The sequence below is a fragment of the Agelaius phoeniceus genome, chromosome 20, assembly GCF_051311805.1.
Source record: "Agelaius phoeniceus isolate bAgePho1 chromosome 20, bAgePho1.hap1, whole genome shotgun sequence".
NCBI lineage: Eukaryota > Metazoa > Chordata > Aves > Passeriformes > Icteridae > Agelaius > Agelaius phoeniceus.
Genome location: NC_135284.1, coordinates 4,296,085 through 4,312,529, shown reverse-complemented (window position 1 = coordinate 4,312,529; position 16,445 = coordinate 4,296,085). Strand labels below are relative to the sequence as shown.

General features: G+C 50.7%; 2 protein-coding genes across 4 annotated transcripts in view; both read right to left on the bottom strand.

The window, feature by feature from the left end:
- Window positions 1–458: 458 nt before the first annotated feature.
- Window positions 459–3,019, bottom strand: DHRS13 (dehydrogenase/reductase 13). Its single transcript, XM_054647101.2, has 5 exons — window positions 2,859–3,019; window positions 2,663–2,781; window positions 1,964–2,087; window positions 1,564–1,875; window positions 459–795 (listed from the first exon to the last, which is right to left on the bottom strand). The coding sequence occupies exons 1-5, from the start codon at window positions 2,983–2,985 to the stop codon at window positions 479–481; spliced, it is 999 nt and encodes a 332-aa protein (XP_054503076.2). The 5' UTR covers window positions 2,986–3,019; the 3' UTR covers window positions 459–478.
- Window positions 3,020–3,968: 949 nt separating this feature from the next.
- Window positions 3,969–16,445, bottom strand: part of PHF12 (PHD finger protein 12) — a 31,869-nt gene continuing 19,392 nt past the window's right edge. For all 3 annotated transcript variants that reach the window (XM_054647223.2, XM_077188753.1, XM_077188752.1), the window contains 9 exons: window positions 16,205–16,369; window positions 15,458–15,619; window positions 13,557–14,373; window positions 11,426–11,548; window positions 10,331–10,474; window positions 8,330–8,428; window positions 7,692–7,774; window positions 5,736–5,874; window positions 3,969–5,129 (listed from right to left, as the gene is read on the bottom strand). In XM_054647223.2, coding sequence (XP_054503198.1) covers window positions 4,795–5,129; window positions 5,736–5,874; window positions 7,692–7,774; window positions 8,330–8,428; window positions 10,331–10,474; window positions 11,426–11,548; window positions 13,557–14,373; window positions 15,458–15,619; window positions 16,205–16,369 — 2,067 coding nt within the window. In that variant the 3' untranslated portion in view covers window positions 3,969–4,794. The remainder of the gene's footprint in view (window positions 5,130–5,735; window positions 5,875–7,691; window positions 7,775–8,329; window positions 8,429–10,330; window positions 10,475–11,425; window positions 11,549–13,556; window positions 14,374–15,457; window positions 15,620–16,204; window positions 16,370–16,445) is intronic.

The window sequence follows — 16,445 nt, the reverse complement described above, 5'->3', positions numbered from 1 at the left end:
CGGCCCGAGGGCGCCGCCATCTTGGGGAGGTCGGTGCCACACCCCGGGGGCGGGGCCGGGCCGGGCCGGGCGCGCCGCCATGTTGGGAGCCGCGTGCGCGGGGGTAACATGGGGGGCGTGCGCATGCGCGGTGTGCAAGGGAGGGACGTGAGTGTGCAAGGGATGGGGATGTGACACTGTGGGTGTGTGTGACACTGCGTGGGTGTCCAGGGGATGTGTGTGTGTGTGTGTGTGTGTGACACTGCATGGGTGTGCAAGGCATGGTGTGTTCCCTGCAGTGTGCGTGCAAAGCTGAGTGTGTTGCTCTGCACACCCACACTGTGCACACCCACTACATCCCCTTGCACACTCATTCACCCTCCCAGCTCTGCTGCCCGTGCAGGCCATGCAGGGCATACAAGCACCACCGCCCCTTGCTCACCCCCATCCCACACCCACACAGGACCCCCGGGCTCCCTCGTCACTACCATAATCACCTTTATTGTGCTGTGGGAGCAGCAGGGCCCTCCCCATGTCCCTCCCCGTGTCCCCCCGGTGTCCCCAGGCCCAGCAGGCGCTCGCTGCCCTCCCAAAGCGCCCGTGCCAGGCGGTCATCGCGCCCCGCCGGCCATGGCACCTGGGGCCCGCTGTGGGTGAAGTAGCGGCCGCTGAGGGGCTCGAGGCCGTCCCGCGTGGCACAGTCCAGCACGGGCTGAGCACCCTCGGCCGCCTCCAGGAACAGCAGCCAGGCCAGAGGCACCAGCAGGGCCTGCAGCCACAGCGGAGCGTGCCGGAACAGAGAGGTGTTGACGAACCCTGTGGGAGATTGGCACCTGTGGGGTGTCCCCCTGTGTGACCCAGGAGAAGTGGGGGGTCCCCCCCTGTGCGTCCCAGGAGATGCGGGGTGTCCCCCTGTGTGTCCCAGAGGATGGGCACATAAGGGAGATGCCACAGGCAGCACGGCTGTGATTGTACCCAGGCATTGCCATGCTTGTCCTGGCTGTGCAAGGCTGGGCTGTGTGGGTGTATCCCAGGTGAGGACAGGTGCAAAGTGAAGGGAGAGGAGGGGAAGAAAAGGAAAGAGGAGGATAAAGAGGAGAAAGGAACATACAAAGGGACACATGAAAAAAGACACACTGTATAAATAGATGTGTTGTGCAAAGGGACACTGTAAAGGGAACACGCTGCATCAAAGAACACAAGGGGACAAGGTCCAAAGGGACATGGCAAGATAAGGGACACACCGTGAAAAGAGACACTGTGCACAGGGACACATGCAAAGGGCCACACCATAAAAAGGGACACATGAAAAGGGCCACACCATATAAAGGGACACATGCAAGGGGCCACACCATATAAAGGAATACATGCAAAGGGACACACCGTATAAAGGGCCACATGAAAATGGCCACACCATATAAAGGGACACATGCAAAGGGACACACCATATAAAGGGAGAGATGCTCCCCGTGCAGGAATTCCCAGTGAAAAGGCTGCCAAGCCGGACACCACCCCCACAAGGGGACAGCACGGGACACAAAGGTGATCTGCAGCTCACAGACACCAAGGGTGGGTGGCTCCTACCTGGGTGCACGGCGTAGCAGGTGACCTGCGTGCCCTGCTCACGCGTGGCCAGCTCGCGGGCGTGCAGCACGTTGGCCAGTTTGCTGTCACAGTAGTCCTGGAAGGTGGAGAAGAGCCCCGAGGGCGGCCGGCCCAGGCGCTCGGGGCGCAGGCGGCCGGCGCAGTGGGCGCTGGAGGCCACGATCACCACCCGGCTGGGAGCGCAGCTCCGCAGCCGCTCCAGCAGCAGCTGGGTCAGCAGGAAATGGCCCAGGTGGTTCACCTGGAACGGGAGGCTGAAGCCATCCTCTGTCGTGCCTCCGGCGCTCACCCCTGCGGAGCGAGGAGGCAATGGCAGCCTGTGGTGGTGTCTGTCCTGGGGGTGCACAGGGGTTTTTTGGGGTACTCACCCGGCACTCACCCGCGTTGTTGATGAGGAGGTGCAGCTGGGGCTCCTGGCGCAGGAAGGTGCTGGCAAAGGCTCTCACCGAGCGCAGGCTGGCCAGGTCCAGATGCATGAACAGCACCTCGTTGTTCCCAGTCTCCTGCGGGCACAGCGGGGGCTGGGGCAGGGCCAGAAGCTGGCCTGGGGGTGTGCCCTGCCCTGAGTGGGAGCTGGAGCCGGCCAGGGGCAGGGGGATGCTCTGGGGGCTGGATGTGGCCCAAGGGCTACAGTGTGCTGGGACCCTCCAGCATGGGAGGCTCTGCCCTCCCCATGGTACAGTGTGACCCACCTTGGAGTATCTCGGGGTGCCTGGTGATGTCTTATGGGGGTGTCTGAGGACTTGTTCCTGGGGTGTGCCAAGGGGTACCTGGATATACCCATGGGGGTGTTTTGGGGGTTAATCATGGGATGCTTAGAGATGTCCTGTTGTGTGTTCTGGGGGTCTCTTATGGGCGTCCCTGCGCTGCTGAGGGGATGCCATGGCAGTGTCCTCAAGGTGCCCATGGAGGCATCTGGGGGTGTTCATGTGATATCCATGGCTGCCCCACGGGGGGGTATCCCGGGAGTGTCCTGGAGTTGCCCGTAGGGTGCCAGGGGTACCCTGGAGGTACCGTAGGGTTCGGGGATGTCCCGTGGGTGGGAATGCCGGGGGTTCCCGGGGGTGCCGGCGCTCACCCTGCGGATGCGGCTGGCGGCGGCCTCTCCCCGCGGGGCGCTGCGGGTCGCCAGGATAACGCGGGCCCCGCAGCGGGCGAGCTCCAGCGCCGTGGCCGCGCCGATGCCGCTGCTTCCCCCTGCGGAGCGGAGCGCGGGGCTGAGCGGGGGCCGGGGCCGCAGCGGGGCCCGTCCCGGCTCCCCGCCGGTCGCTCACCGGTGACGATGGCGGTGCGGCCGCGCAGCTCGGGGCGGGCGCGGGGCCGCGGGGCTGAGCGCAGCCCGTGCCGGAGCAGCGTGTACAGCGCCAGCAGCAGCCCCACGCCCAGCAGCGCCCACCCCATCCCGCCGCCGCCGCCGTTCCGGGCAGCCCCGGGCCCGCCCCGCCGCGCCCGCTCCGCCCCGCTCCCGCCTCCCCGCCCCGGCGGGACGGACCGACGGGCGGACGGGGCACGGGCTGCGCGGCTCCAGGCAGAAGGAGAGCCGGATTCGTGGCGTGGTGCGAGCAGAGACGGAGAGAGGGTGAGTGCGGGCCCCCCATCAATAGCTCGGGAGAGCGGTCCCGCCCCAAGGCGTGGGAGATCACAGAACCTCGGGGTGGTTCCGGTGGGGAGGGACCAGCGGAGGTCATCTAGTCCAGCTCCCCCTACTCAAGCAGCGTCCTCTAGAGCACTGAAAACTGTGCCTGGACAGCTGAATATCTCCAGGGATAGGCAATCTGCCACCTTTTGGGACAGCTTGTTCCAGGGCATGGTAAAGAAGGTCTTGCTCATGTTCAGGTGTCACTGCCCTTGCTCATATTTCTGCCCTTGCCTCTCCTTCTATTGCTCAGCACCCCTGAGAAGAGCCTGGCTCCATCCCATCTGCTGACACACCCCTTTCACATTGATGTATTTGAGAGTAAGATCTCTTCAGTCTGCTCTTCTGCAGGCTAAACAGGCTCAGCTCCCTCAGCTTTCCCTCATAAATGAGGTGTGCCAGGCCCCTGACCTTCCAGGACACCTTCAGGCTATGTCTCTCCTGTCCTGAGGAGCCCAGAACTGGAAACATTTGAGGTGAGGTTGGGCCACGATGAGTTGAAGATGTCCCAGCTCATTGCAGGGGTTGGACTTGATGACCTTCAAGAGTCCCTCCTACCTCAACCAATTCCAGGATTCAATCACCTTCCAGTCCTCACCCTGTTCCCACATCCCAGGCAGGACACCAGGGTCCTTCCATCCCACCCCAGCCTTGACTCCCAGCTCAGGCTCCTCTGCAGTCAGACACTCTGGGGAAGCTCCAGGTTGTGGTGACACGAGTGAAGACAGACAATCGAGAAAACAGAATGTGAAGTATTTTTTTTTTATATACAGAATACAGGAAAGTTTCTGTAAAGTCTAAAACGTTACAATTACTATGTACAGTGGAACTAGCTGTTCTGCTGCGGGGAGGTGGCAGAGAAACAAAAGAGACAGACAGGTTACGACAAAGGATCTGCTACAATAGACAATTTGAGGAACGTCATACCACATGTAGCACTGTACACAGCTTTAAAACATTGAAAAATGCCATCACTGATGTATTTACACAGAATCCAACACTTTTCCTTATCTGAAATAAAAAATAGGATGGACACCAGGAAAAGAACTCATTTCTCACTGCCCATAATACACAGTAGCTACTTGTAGTGCAACCATAGCAGGGAGGGATGGGAAAAATAACTGTGGGAAGAAGAGCGCTTCTTTACATTAAATAAAACAATGATATTGTATAGATTTGCTGTATGAAAACTGTATTTCTCTTTTAATATAAAACTATTGTCACTGGCACAAAATAGAACAAGTTTCTGATTATTTTACAACTGCATGGGAACTATCTGTCAGAGAGAGTCCTCGAGTCAGACAGCGGTCACCCCTCGCTCTGACACGTCCTGCTCTCACTGCAGTTTTCCTTTTAAAATGAAATGTATAGTACAAATATATGTGCAAATGCCCCTAAAACTTGAGCAAAAAAGAAAAATTAAAAAAAGTTAAACGTTCTTCATTTCATGCAAACGGCGTGTGAACAGTCTCTGGGCCGACACAGAAAAATCCCACCTCGGTTTGTACATTTTTGCATTGTAAAGAGTCTGAGGGCGTTTTCCTTGCTCCAAAAAGCTCTCTTCCTAAAAATTCCTAGGGAACTGAGTTGGACCGCAGCACGGGCACCTGGTGGGGTTTCAGAGAAAGCTTCTCCTCCAAGTCCATATCTTGTACTAAGGCAGTGTCCCCCTTGGGCTGTTTGGTCGCAAATTCGGTGATGCTGAAAACGAACTGCAGGCAGCCCAGCTTGATGTAACTGCCGTGGTGGAGCAGGGCCGTGCCCTCCCAGCCAGCCCCGCTGCCCCCGATCAAACTGGAGCTGCTGGCTTTGCAGTTACAGGGTTTTCGATGCTGCCCTTGTGCCTGTGAATTCATCACAGCAGCTTCTTCGTGCGCCTCCTCTTCCTGTTTTCTGCTTTTATGTCGTTCTGGAAAAGAATAATTAAAAAAAAAAATGGTAAAGGTTTTGGGCAGGTCAGCAGCAGCAGCTTGTTTTCATCAGCAGGGGTTACTGCTGAGGTGTCTCATGGGTAAGATCCTCCAGCCATGAGGGATTTCAGTCTGCAGTGAGCAGCTGATCAAAGGGAAATGGGAATCTCCTCAGAGCCCTGGAGAGGTTGAGGCATTTACATATCTATTTTGGCAGCCCAAAAAGAGGAAGCTGATCAGGTGGAGAGCAGGAGTGAGCCATGCAGGGACAGAATGCCTGCAGCACAGCCCAGATCTTCTCACAGCCTGGGAAGGGAGAACATTCACAGGGAAATGCCTCAGGCCTGCTGCAAACTGGCTGCTCATCAGGACCTGGAGCTTGGTAACTTCTGCCCTGGAGGCTGGAGTAGGGTTTAGGTCAGGGCACAGAGCTCCCCAGGCTGCAGAGGAAGGTCTTGTGTAACCCCAGCTTAGGGCTGTGGCAAGGCTCCCCTTTTTGCAAGGGGTGCACCAGCCTGTGCAGAACAAGGGGCACCAACAAGGAATTGGTTTCCACCTGCTCCTGCCCCCTCTCAATTAACTCCCTGTGGTGGTACAACACTCACTTATCACACTCTGCACTTTGGCAACAATACTGCTGGGAGGAGTGGGTGTCATCTTCTCCGAGAAGTCACACGAATACAGAACATTGTCCACTGTCGTCCCATGCTCACTGTAGTTCAACAGCTCGTAATGCTTTGTATTCTGGAAAGAAAGGGAAGAGGAGGGAATCAAGACAGGAAGTCATAGAATGGTTTGGGTTGGAAGGGACCTTAAAGACCATCTTGTTTCAGCCCCGTGCCATGGGCAGGGACACCTTTCACTAGAACAGGTTGCTTCAAGCCCCATCCAACCTGGCCTTGAATACTGGTTTGGAGCAGGCACAGCTTCTCTGTGCAGCCTGTGCCAGGGCCTCACAGGGAAACATTTCTTCCTAATATCCAATCTAACCCCACCCTCTGTTAGTCAGAAGTGCTTCTGCCCATACACACCTCTTTGAAACACAACCCCTTCTCCTTGTTGCCAGTAATGGTCAAGTAAGAGGTAGTAAATATCCCCCAGCTTCAGAGACCACCAAACCTGATTCCCCTGCTCCCAAAACAACCAGCCTTCCTGCAGGAGCTGCTTTCTGGCAGAGAAGGAGGGCCAAAGCAAAGTGGGTTTTACCTACTGCACTTGAACCAACACATCTTTTGGGAACAGGATATTCAAGCTGATGCTCACAAAAGCGAGCATTTTACAGGCACACCTGAGGCAAACTTGGCTCGAGACCTGTGCCTAGCAGGAAGAGATGAGCTTTGGAAAGCAGGCACAAGATGGCAAGAGGGATGCCACGTGCTGCAGCAGCCTCAGGACAGAGGCAGTCTGGGATTCACAGGCCTTGTGCAGGCTGAAGTGCCAGCAGACATTACCGTGACATGCAGCGTTACACAAGCGGCGTCACGCTCAGCTGAGCTTTGTGGAGGATGTTGACAGAGCAGAGAAGATTTCAGGTTAGCTCACAAAAAACATCTGAGAGCTCAACACCTCGTCCCTCAGGGACTACAAGGCTTTAATCAAGTTACAAAAACTCCACATGCACATGGGAGTAGGCTTTGAAGTAACCTGCTAGACTGCAGAAGGAGAACCTGCAGAGAGAGCTCCAGGAAGGGGAATTCTCCCTCTCCAGAGTGACCACAGCCATAGGAGGGTCAAAGGTCAGTGCCTGGAGCCTGATCACAGTCTGACCACTGTGAACAGATGCTTCCACACAGATTTATGGTCAGGATCCCATTACTGAGTGTGTTTGGTAGCTTGCAGGGCACTGGAGGAATGGCCAAAGCTGGCTGTGGGTTAATCCTGGATCCTGCTCTGGAGCTGGTTGACAAATGGTGACATAAAAGACCCAATCTTGCTTTGAAGACTGTTTCCATGCTAAGAGACAACTCCAGCAGTGCTGTTACTGGCAGGCCTGCTGGTCTGTTTACTTCAAGAACAAACTAATCTCTGAGCTGTAGCTAAGTAGAAACTGTAGGTTTGTGTTTATGCTGTGAGCTTAACTGAAGCTTTAGCTAAATAAATAATTTATAGAGAACTGCAGATGCTATGAATGCTTTGCTCCTCCATCACACTTGAAAACAAGGGATTCAAAGAAGTTCCCTGGTTTGTTCCAGCTGAGGTTTGATGTTGACACATGAAGTTTAGCTTTTATTAACAATACATTCAGATCAAAAAGTATCAGATCACGTCTATGTCCTTTTCTTTCCCTAGACACCAGCAATGACAGTGCTGACTTGTGGCCAGTCCTTGCCCACAGGCAGTCAGAGAAATCCTGCTGGCAGAACTCTGTGCTTCAGAAAAGGGTTTGACAGAAAATGCTGACACAGCCTCCACTGGAGTAAAACCCAGCTCTTACTTTGTAGTCCACAAAAGGAGCACCACACAAAGACAACCTGCTGCCTGCATCTCCAGCTCCCACTGCCATGCACACCAAAAAATAAAAATAATAATAATGAAAAAAGAAAAATCACTCAGGCACTCACCTCATCATAGAATATGCAGGCATGTTTGCCAGACACATAGTTACAGTGACCATAGCTTGTAAGGCACACATCCATATCAGCTCCTGTCATGGGGGAGGACAAAACAGGCTCAGTTCATATTGGAAAAAAAACCAACTTAACTGTCAGGCAGCAGAGAACAACAGACAGAATTAAAGTTCAATTAGCAAAACAACAGGGGAGCAACTGCTTTTGTCCTGCTCCCAGGACTGCATGAATAATGCTTGGGTAAGCCACCAACAAAGTTTCAGTGGGGGAAGGGAGCCAGCAGCTCCACAAAGGTTGAAGAGCATTTCACTGCTCCTGGGTCTACCCAGAGCACCAGAAGAATCTAAGCAACAAGAAACAAAACGTGCAAGCAAACCATAACTTTCCTCTCCATCAGTCAGGCACTAAACTCCAAGACAGCTGTTCTAGTTCTGACAGCAGGTGACAGAGCTGCCACCCACACAGATTCAGGCAGATGGGGGATTTCCACACTTCTTGGTAGTGCAGAATCCCAGTTACAAGCAGCCACAGTGAGTCTGTTTCCTTTGACACCCACTTGGCAAAGACCTTAGGGAGGGTTCAGGGAGAACCACCCTGATTCTGAAAGGTCAGGGCAGGAAAAAGCTACTCACCTGTCCCAATGTAGAGGGTTCGATAGCACATATTGACTGCACCGCCCAGGCCCATCAGAGGATAGAACACCGCCCGGGCTTGCACTTCCTTTCTTTGCGCTGCAAGATAAAAAGAAATGACTTGAACAATGTTATCAGCTGGGAAAGCTGCTTGACCCCAGTGTCCCTAGCTCAGAAACACAGACCTTAAGGAGGATGCAGTCAGCTTTGGCCTAAGCACCGGTTCCCAACGCTCTAGGAAAGTTTGTGCATGAAACCTCTTTTTGCCAGTCAGAGAAAATCGCTTTCTCATAACCCACACAAGCCATGCAAATGGGGAGCATTAACACTGAGTGTGCACAATGGAGCCACGCTGAGGAACACACAAGCCTTCTACCCCTGGCTTCTTTCTTAATCTCTTCTACTCTGGGTAATCAAAGAGCTCAGTCTTTGCTCTCAAAGTGCCACTTAAAAAGAATTGGTGCTGGTGAATTCACCAACTTAACAGTGGTGATTTCATTTCTAGTGAAGCTACTGGAAAAACACCTGGGCTGAATGGGGCTTGGCAGGGACAAACCCAGCTCCCAAGACAGGATGATTGACTGATGGACTCTTTTACCCTCAGGTCAGTTCTTATGGCACACTTGCAATGCTGGTCCAGGGCTGAGCCTCCAGAGCAGCTCCAAGTTCAAATCACACACTCACATGCCCACATTAACTGGACAGAAAATCTTCTGTGGAACAGATATTGAACTCCACCGGGCCACACAGGCCTAGCCAGGATTTCAGCACTGTCTTTTGGAGGTAAACCCCTTATACACAGAGTTTAAGCCTCTCCTGATACCACATCTCTAGGACAGTGTTACACCAAGAGAGTGAAATCAAAGAACAGAACATGAGGATTATGAAAGACTGCAGAGGTACCTACATCAAGAATAGTGGCCACACCAAGGGGCATCACAAGCTCCATCTCTGCCTGGCTGCCCTGCATGAATCCTTTCAGCTGCCTGGCTCTGCAGGGCTCACTAAAGGCTTTGGATCTAACATTTCACCAGCAATGCTAAGCAGCCAGTTGGATGCATCATTCCTGCCCAAAAAGGGTGATGGGTTAAGACAGCACCAATCTGCCTTGAGAAAGGCAGACTGCTGAAGAATTCCAGAGCAGGAAGGCAGCTCATACCACAGCCTGCTGCTGTGTCCTGCAGCAGAAATCACAAGAAGACTGACAAAGCATTTAGGGAATGCTGTGATGCTAAAGCAGGCAAGCACAGGGCTTCAGAAAAAGATTACTGACTGACTTCCAAAGATCTTATCTGGGATATTTACCCCCAGGCCTAGCAGAGAGGGAGCAGAGAATTGCTTCCACAGCAAGGCTCTCCAGTTAGTGCTTGAAAGCAGATTAAACTCACTGGTTGCATACAGAGGAACACAGACACCCTGCAGCTTTAGGTGATACCAGTGGTAATAAACAAAGCCAAACTTGGGAATATGGAGATTTCCAGGAGAAACTCCAGTTGCTTTCCATTACTGGCATTAGTCACATGTAGTGTTTTCAGCTTGACAGTGACATTCTGAACAGGCAATGACAATGTCACACATATATTCTGTGCTCCAGTTCCTCCTGTTCTTGTGCGTGTGTCTCTCCATAAAGAGAGAGCAGGAATTTACAGATTTCTCTTGCCCATCTCAAAGGTAAAAGTGCAAAGAAAAGCCACCAAGAACCTGAGATGAACCTTCCCATCTATTGCTAATTCTAAGATGAATAAAACACAACTTCACTACACATTTCCAGTAGAAAATCTGAAGGTACTAAAAGTATTCACACTGCTCCAGTTTGTAAATAATTAAGTAGAGGATCCTGATGGAGTTTCTGGTCAGTGGATATCCAGAGCAGGGGGATGAGAAGAAAGAAAAGTGAAAGGCAGCATCAGATACCAGAAGAAGAGGGAAATCTCCTTCAAGGAATGGACAGTGGCAAATCTGTGGCTCAACATAACCCAGCTATTCTAGGGCTGCTCTTACCTTCAATGTGGTTTCCCACAGGAGACTGCTGATGGGAATTGACACTGCTTGCTAGAGACTGAGCTTTGGGAGGAAAGAGCTGATGTATTCTCTGCAAGGCCAGAAACTTGATCAGCTGCTCATCCAGCATATTTATCTCAATCTCTGTTAATAAACAAAAAGCAATTAGTAAGTTATTCAGGGAAAGAGTGCAATCTGAGCTGCAGTGGATATACCTGTCCCACTTACAAACCTGCTGTTTGCTTTAACAGCAAAAACTTGACCAATTCTGTAATATCAAGACTCCTACACATAGGTGAGCTATTATTTCACATCACCTCCTGTGAGAAGAGGGTGAGGACGGTGCCAGCCACAGCTGGAGAGCTCCAACTAAGGCAGCAAGCAGAGGTTTGGGGCAACTAGGGTTGGTAAAAGCTGAAAATCTGCTGTTTTGGCCCAGAATCAACAGGTCAGTAGAGATGGCCATTGCACCCCTTTGGAGAGTATGTTGGGTCCTTCCTCTGAAGCTCTGCTGCCTGGTTAGAAAGTCCAGCCCTGCATCACAGAGACCTGTAACCCCCTTTGAAGCTGCTGCAGGCTCAGTAATCTCCTCCTGAAGGCACTCTGCTAACGTTTGCCATCTCTTGCCAAATGCAACAAAAGGAAATAAAAACCAGGCCAGTCCAAGAGACTGACAGAAGCAGAAATAAATTATAAAATTAACAGACCCACTGGAGCATCACCACTCAGGTGACTGCTCTACTACAAGATCTATTGCTGCTGGACTTTACATCTGCCAGGAGCAGCTCTGGATTGCAGCTAGCACAACATGGCAGGGCTGCAGGTTTCTGCATGTGAATTCCACCTGGAAAGCAGCCCAGTTGTGATTCTTCCCCAGAAAAGCTTCAGGCAGAAACACTTCATTGGCCTTGCTGCCTTGGCAACACTCAGAGCAGGGAAGCATGTGACATATTTAAGGTAATGTACACCCAGCCCCTCCCTCACCTGACTACAACCCTGCTTTATCTCTGGAACTTTCCCTCAAGCAGAGATGGAATGCTCTAGGGAAGCAAACACACAGGGCTAGCAGAGACTGATGATGAATTAAATACTCACCCCCGTCCATAAATGCTTTCAGGGAACCAGTGAAGTCCAACATAGCTGCAGAGTTTGAAGTGAGTGATGAGGGTAGAGTTAAAGCGCTTCCTATGGATAAGGTGCTGGGACTGACCTTACCATCTACAGAGAGAGGTGATGGAGAGAAGAGATGTCACTGTGACGTTCACCAGACATGAACCCAGCCCTCAGGCTGCCCCTGGCTGCCAAGCTGCTCCAAAATGACTCATTTTGCTCATAGTCATGCTTTGAAAAAGGCCTGAACTAGAGGCCAGGAGCTTTCTTCTGCTCACAGAAAGGCTTCTGTGTGCCTCCAACACAGAGCCAAACGTGGCTTCTGCCTCGTCTCCAGCTGCTGGAGGAATTCTTGACCTATACATTTAATCTCCTGCTCCCTGTGGTGACACTGGAAAGATGAGCACCAACTCCCCAGGAGGTTGAAGAATTTATTAAACCTAAGAGACGTTTGCCAAGTAGCTTGTCTAGCTTTTTAACATGAATAAAAAGCACAACTGCCCTGGTTTTATTTCTACACTGTTATAAAGTCTGGAGTGCACATCATTGTCCAGAAGGAATGTGACAGTCATAAGCAGATTCTATTATTTACTAAATAAAATCCTCCTGCTTTGGAAGTGACCATGCAGCTGAAAGAGGCAGTGGCAAATGCCAGGAAACAAAACCCCTGTAATCAATCTGTTGTCAATACCAGATCTTCTTGAGCTGGTTTGCTTATAACTACTGAAATTTATGGCAAAAAAAGTCATGAGCAATTTGCATTTTTGTACTCGGCAGCAAAATTTGCACACCACAATTTTTGTTATAAATATATAATCCATCCTGTTAGATGGAAAATTTAAATGTTTACACCTTTCCCAAGAGACACTGTAGCAAGTAATGATTTTGTAGAACACAAGCTTTGCACCAGATGCAATTATTTAACATCTTAAGTAACTGCAAAATTATGTAGGGCTTGCAGTGCTCTTCAAACCACAAGCAAGAAGTTTTCTATAACACAGTCTCATTTCCTCTACCAGAACTTCTCCCAGCCTTGCATTTCTAAGCAGGGCTTGGTCAATTGAGCAGCCTCAGAGTAACCAAGTTTATACAGGAGGAGGCCAAGTACCCTGGGGACTGCTTCCAAAGGCGAGGCAAAGCTTAGAAGTTACTCGTTGAGGAATTTTAGAAAGGATTATAAAAATATGTTGCTCTGTTGCTTTACAACCACCAGACCTGAGCCACTGCACACAAGCCTGACACTGAGCAGGTTGGAACTGCATGAGAAGTGACACACAGCTCTGTCACGTGCTTTGCAGTGACTGCTCCCACCCAACCTGCACAAAGGCTTTGCTGGTTTGAGTCTTGAGCTGGCATGGGGAGAGGGAAAATGAAGAGAATGCCATATGTGAACGTTTATTCTAGCAAAATTTGAGCTGTGGGCAGTTACTCCAGCATCTGTCAACATCTTTGACTTTATGTTTCTACACTAAAAATGGTTATATACACTCTATTATATACCTTGCTATTATTTAGCAGGTTTTTTGGGTACAACTCAGGATGCATATCCAAGTCTGTAACCACCCTGTGTCAGGCCAACAGATCCTAAGCAGATACAGCTTCCCAAGCCCACATTTCTCCAGAATCAAGGCTGTGCACATGAAGACTCCAACAACACCTGCAATAGGGGACACAACCACTGCCTGAAGAGTTACTCTGGATTAGATTCCAGAGAGCTGCTCTTGTGAGGAGGACTGACTACCTTGCAATCCAAATGGCCATTTGAAACAAGCCAGTGGTTTTACAGCAGCGCTGGGGTTTTAAAGCAGCAGCTGTTGAAACAGCAGCAGCCAAGTGATATAAAGCTACTGTTGCTTTCAAGAATTCAACAGACCTACTATCCTGCTTGTCAGGACAGAGTTACCCCCTCAAGTATAGGCAGCCAGCAAAAATACATCCCATGGCTCCCATAAAGAAACCTAAGACAGAGGAGACCTGAGAAACTCCTGCTGGCTCTCCACAGAAAGCCCAATTCCCAGTCAAATGAGGGCACACTGCTACAGCCTTGAGATTTCGAATGAGGTTTAGCCTGAGCTTTTCTCAGCCCCGGGGCCAAGGTCAGTGGCTCAGCACGTACCTGAAGGTGGTGCTGGTGAACAGAATCTGTTTGTGGACCCAACAGCTGAGATGCCATCTCCTGCAGCCTGGGGAGGGGTGAGAGCCCGGGTGGCACTGAGCGGGGAGCCCCCGGCCCGCAGCTCTGCCGTCAGCGGCGGCCCGATCTGCGTCTGCACATTCTTCCTTTGCAAAGTGCTGGTGGTCTCCAGGCTGGCGCAGGAGCTCGAGATGGACGTAGGCAAACTCGTGACCGGCGCAGATCCCCTTTGTGCACAAGAAACGGGCCCTGCTACGTTCTCTGTTTTGACAATGGTTCCAATGGTGTGGTTCAGAAGTCCGCAACTCGCTGGGGGTGTGAGGGGCCGAGGCCACGTTTGCCGATGAGACAAAACAGGGATTGTGTTCCCAGAGCCCGTGAGCCTCTGGGAGTCAGTCAACTGTGCTGAGGATTCGGATGAAACGCCGTAGAAATGAGGCCCGTTCACTTTAATGTCAGAGGCTGTCGGCCCATTCGAAGTCCCGCAAGAAGAGGCCTTCTTGGATTTATCTATACAAGAGCTGCAGTTAACATCTTCCTGTGACAAAGTCTGCTGGGATTGCGAGGAGCTCAAGGAATTCTGGGTGGTAATCCCTGAGGTGCAGGATGACATGGAATAGAGGGAAGGTGTGGGTGCCTTGTCAGCTGCCTGGTAAGGGTTGGCGAGTGAGCCATCTGCCACAATAACAGGCTTAATATCAGCCTTCTCTGTTTGTTCAGAGTCCCAAAGCGAAGTCATCTGCTTAGCAGATAAATGTTTCAATATGCTGCACTGGAGCGCAACAACACTACAGAGCCACTGGAAGGAAGAAAAAAGTGCAGGTTAGCTCTGGAGGCAGCAGTGCTCCAAACCTCTACAGTTGCTCCATCATTCACCCAGCTTGAGGAAATCCAGCTGCTGACTGCTCAGATGCAGTGTGGAACTACAGCATCTGCTCTGGAGCTCATCTACAATTAGGAGGAAATTTTGTCCAGAGGTGTAAAAGTGCAACCAAAATTATGTACTGTTTATCTCCGTGCTGGAGGTGGGACAGAAAGGGGCTGAGATTAAAGGAGGGAGGAAGGCAGGCAGCGTTTCCTCACTTCTAAACTCCTCCTTCTCTTCATTTGTTAAATGCTGCAACTCTTCAGCCTCAGTTTACAAACACACCTATCACTAATTTGGGCTTCTAGCCAAACACAACCCTCCAACTTAACTCTATAGCATGCTGGAAAGAAATGCTGCTCTACCTCAGGTATAGGGAGTAGAAAGCTGGGGTGGAGAGCACTCTCCTTTTACACAAAGTGGAGGAAGACCAAAAGATTTATTCCAAGTTTTAAGCTCCATGGTGGATGTGCACCTGCCACATAAAAGAAGCTTGTCTGTGCTAAAAAAGAAGGACTTGATTTCTCCACTGACATCAACTTAACGTGCCTTTACACTGTGGAATCTGGCCAGAAGTTTCATACAAGATTTAAACACTCATTTGACCTTGATTTACATGCCCAATTCCATCTGCAATAAAAAGCGACCCAGAAATGGGACGTTAACTTATAAATAAATGTGTCAGAGAGCAGCCTTACATAATCAAAGTGCAAAGTATTTCCCCTCAGCCACGAAATAAAGATGACGTCTAGACAGAAGGCCCTCGACTCCACTCTTAAGGCCAGAGGACTATTGCACCACTTCCCTGAAGTGTCAAATGAGGAATTTTACATCTCACCTGGAAAGTCAAAGTGAAGTTTTAATGCACAAAGGTGTCAGAGACAAGACAAGCTATCACCTTCACACAGGAGCTTCAGATTGGTTTCCTAGACAACTGCTCCATCATGACTGAAGTGGAAGGGGATCTTTGTACCAAAGCAACTACACACACAGAGTCCAAGCATTTGACTTAATTTACCTCCTGTTGTTCTGTCTGGCTGGCTAAGTGCTCAGTGTTCAAAAGGTGCTTCTGCAAGGGTTCCTCAGGGATCCCGTTACAGATCAGCTCGCCATCTCTAATTGCTGCAGGCGCGAGTAACGGGGGTGGAAGCCGGTACTGGGACTTTATAGCATCAGGAACCTACATTGTGGAGAAAGAGGATCACACATGAGAACAATTACTCAAGAATGACTAGTTAAACCAAGTGCTTGATCAGCACTAAACTTTGCATTTGCTGCTTTCTCACCCAAAGGAACCCTGCAGATACATTGGAAGTATCAAGGACTGAGTACTTTAAATTGATGTAGCCATGCTAAAATTAATAGGTTTAATTCCCTTAGGCCAGGCATGACTTTGGTACAACATGGTGGCTACAGCATAAGAGAAATCATGAAAAAACAGCCAAGGGAAGTCTGTGTGGCAGTTTTCAGGCATCCTGGCAACCAACAGAGCGCCAAATCTGACTGCAGGGCCACCTTCAGGAAGTTTTGTGTTGTACCCTCTATGCTTGTGCTAGATTTAAGTGCTTACTTGTAATAATTGAGCCTTATAGTTGAAGGAAAGAGATCTTCTTAAATCCTACAGGTAGTGAGTGCTGACTCCCAGATCTCTCACCAACACAATCATTCTGACTCTGTCTTCCTCCTGCCCCAAGGAGTATGCTGCTTTCCCTTCCAAACTAAAACACATACACAGTTTTCACCCACCACTACCTGCTACACATACCTTCAGACCTTTCCTCTTCACTGACTGAAGAACTCTGCGATTCGGAGGGTGTTTCTTATGGATTCGGTTTAAGAAATCCACTTTGACAACGTGCTGAGATATGGTGTCCTGGAACCGGTCAAATACTCGGCACCGATTACTCAGGGTCAAGTTCTTCTGGTTCAGCTGGGTGATCAGATAATGCCACAGGAGTTAGGGATCTGCAGGTCACTCTAAGGCACCCTAAGACTTTCATAATGCC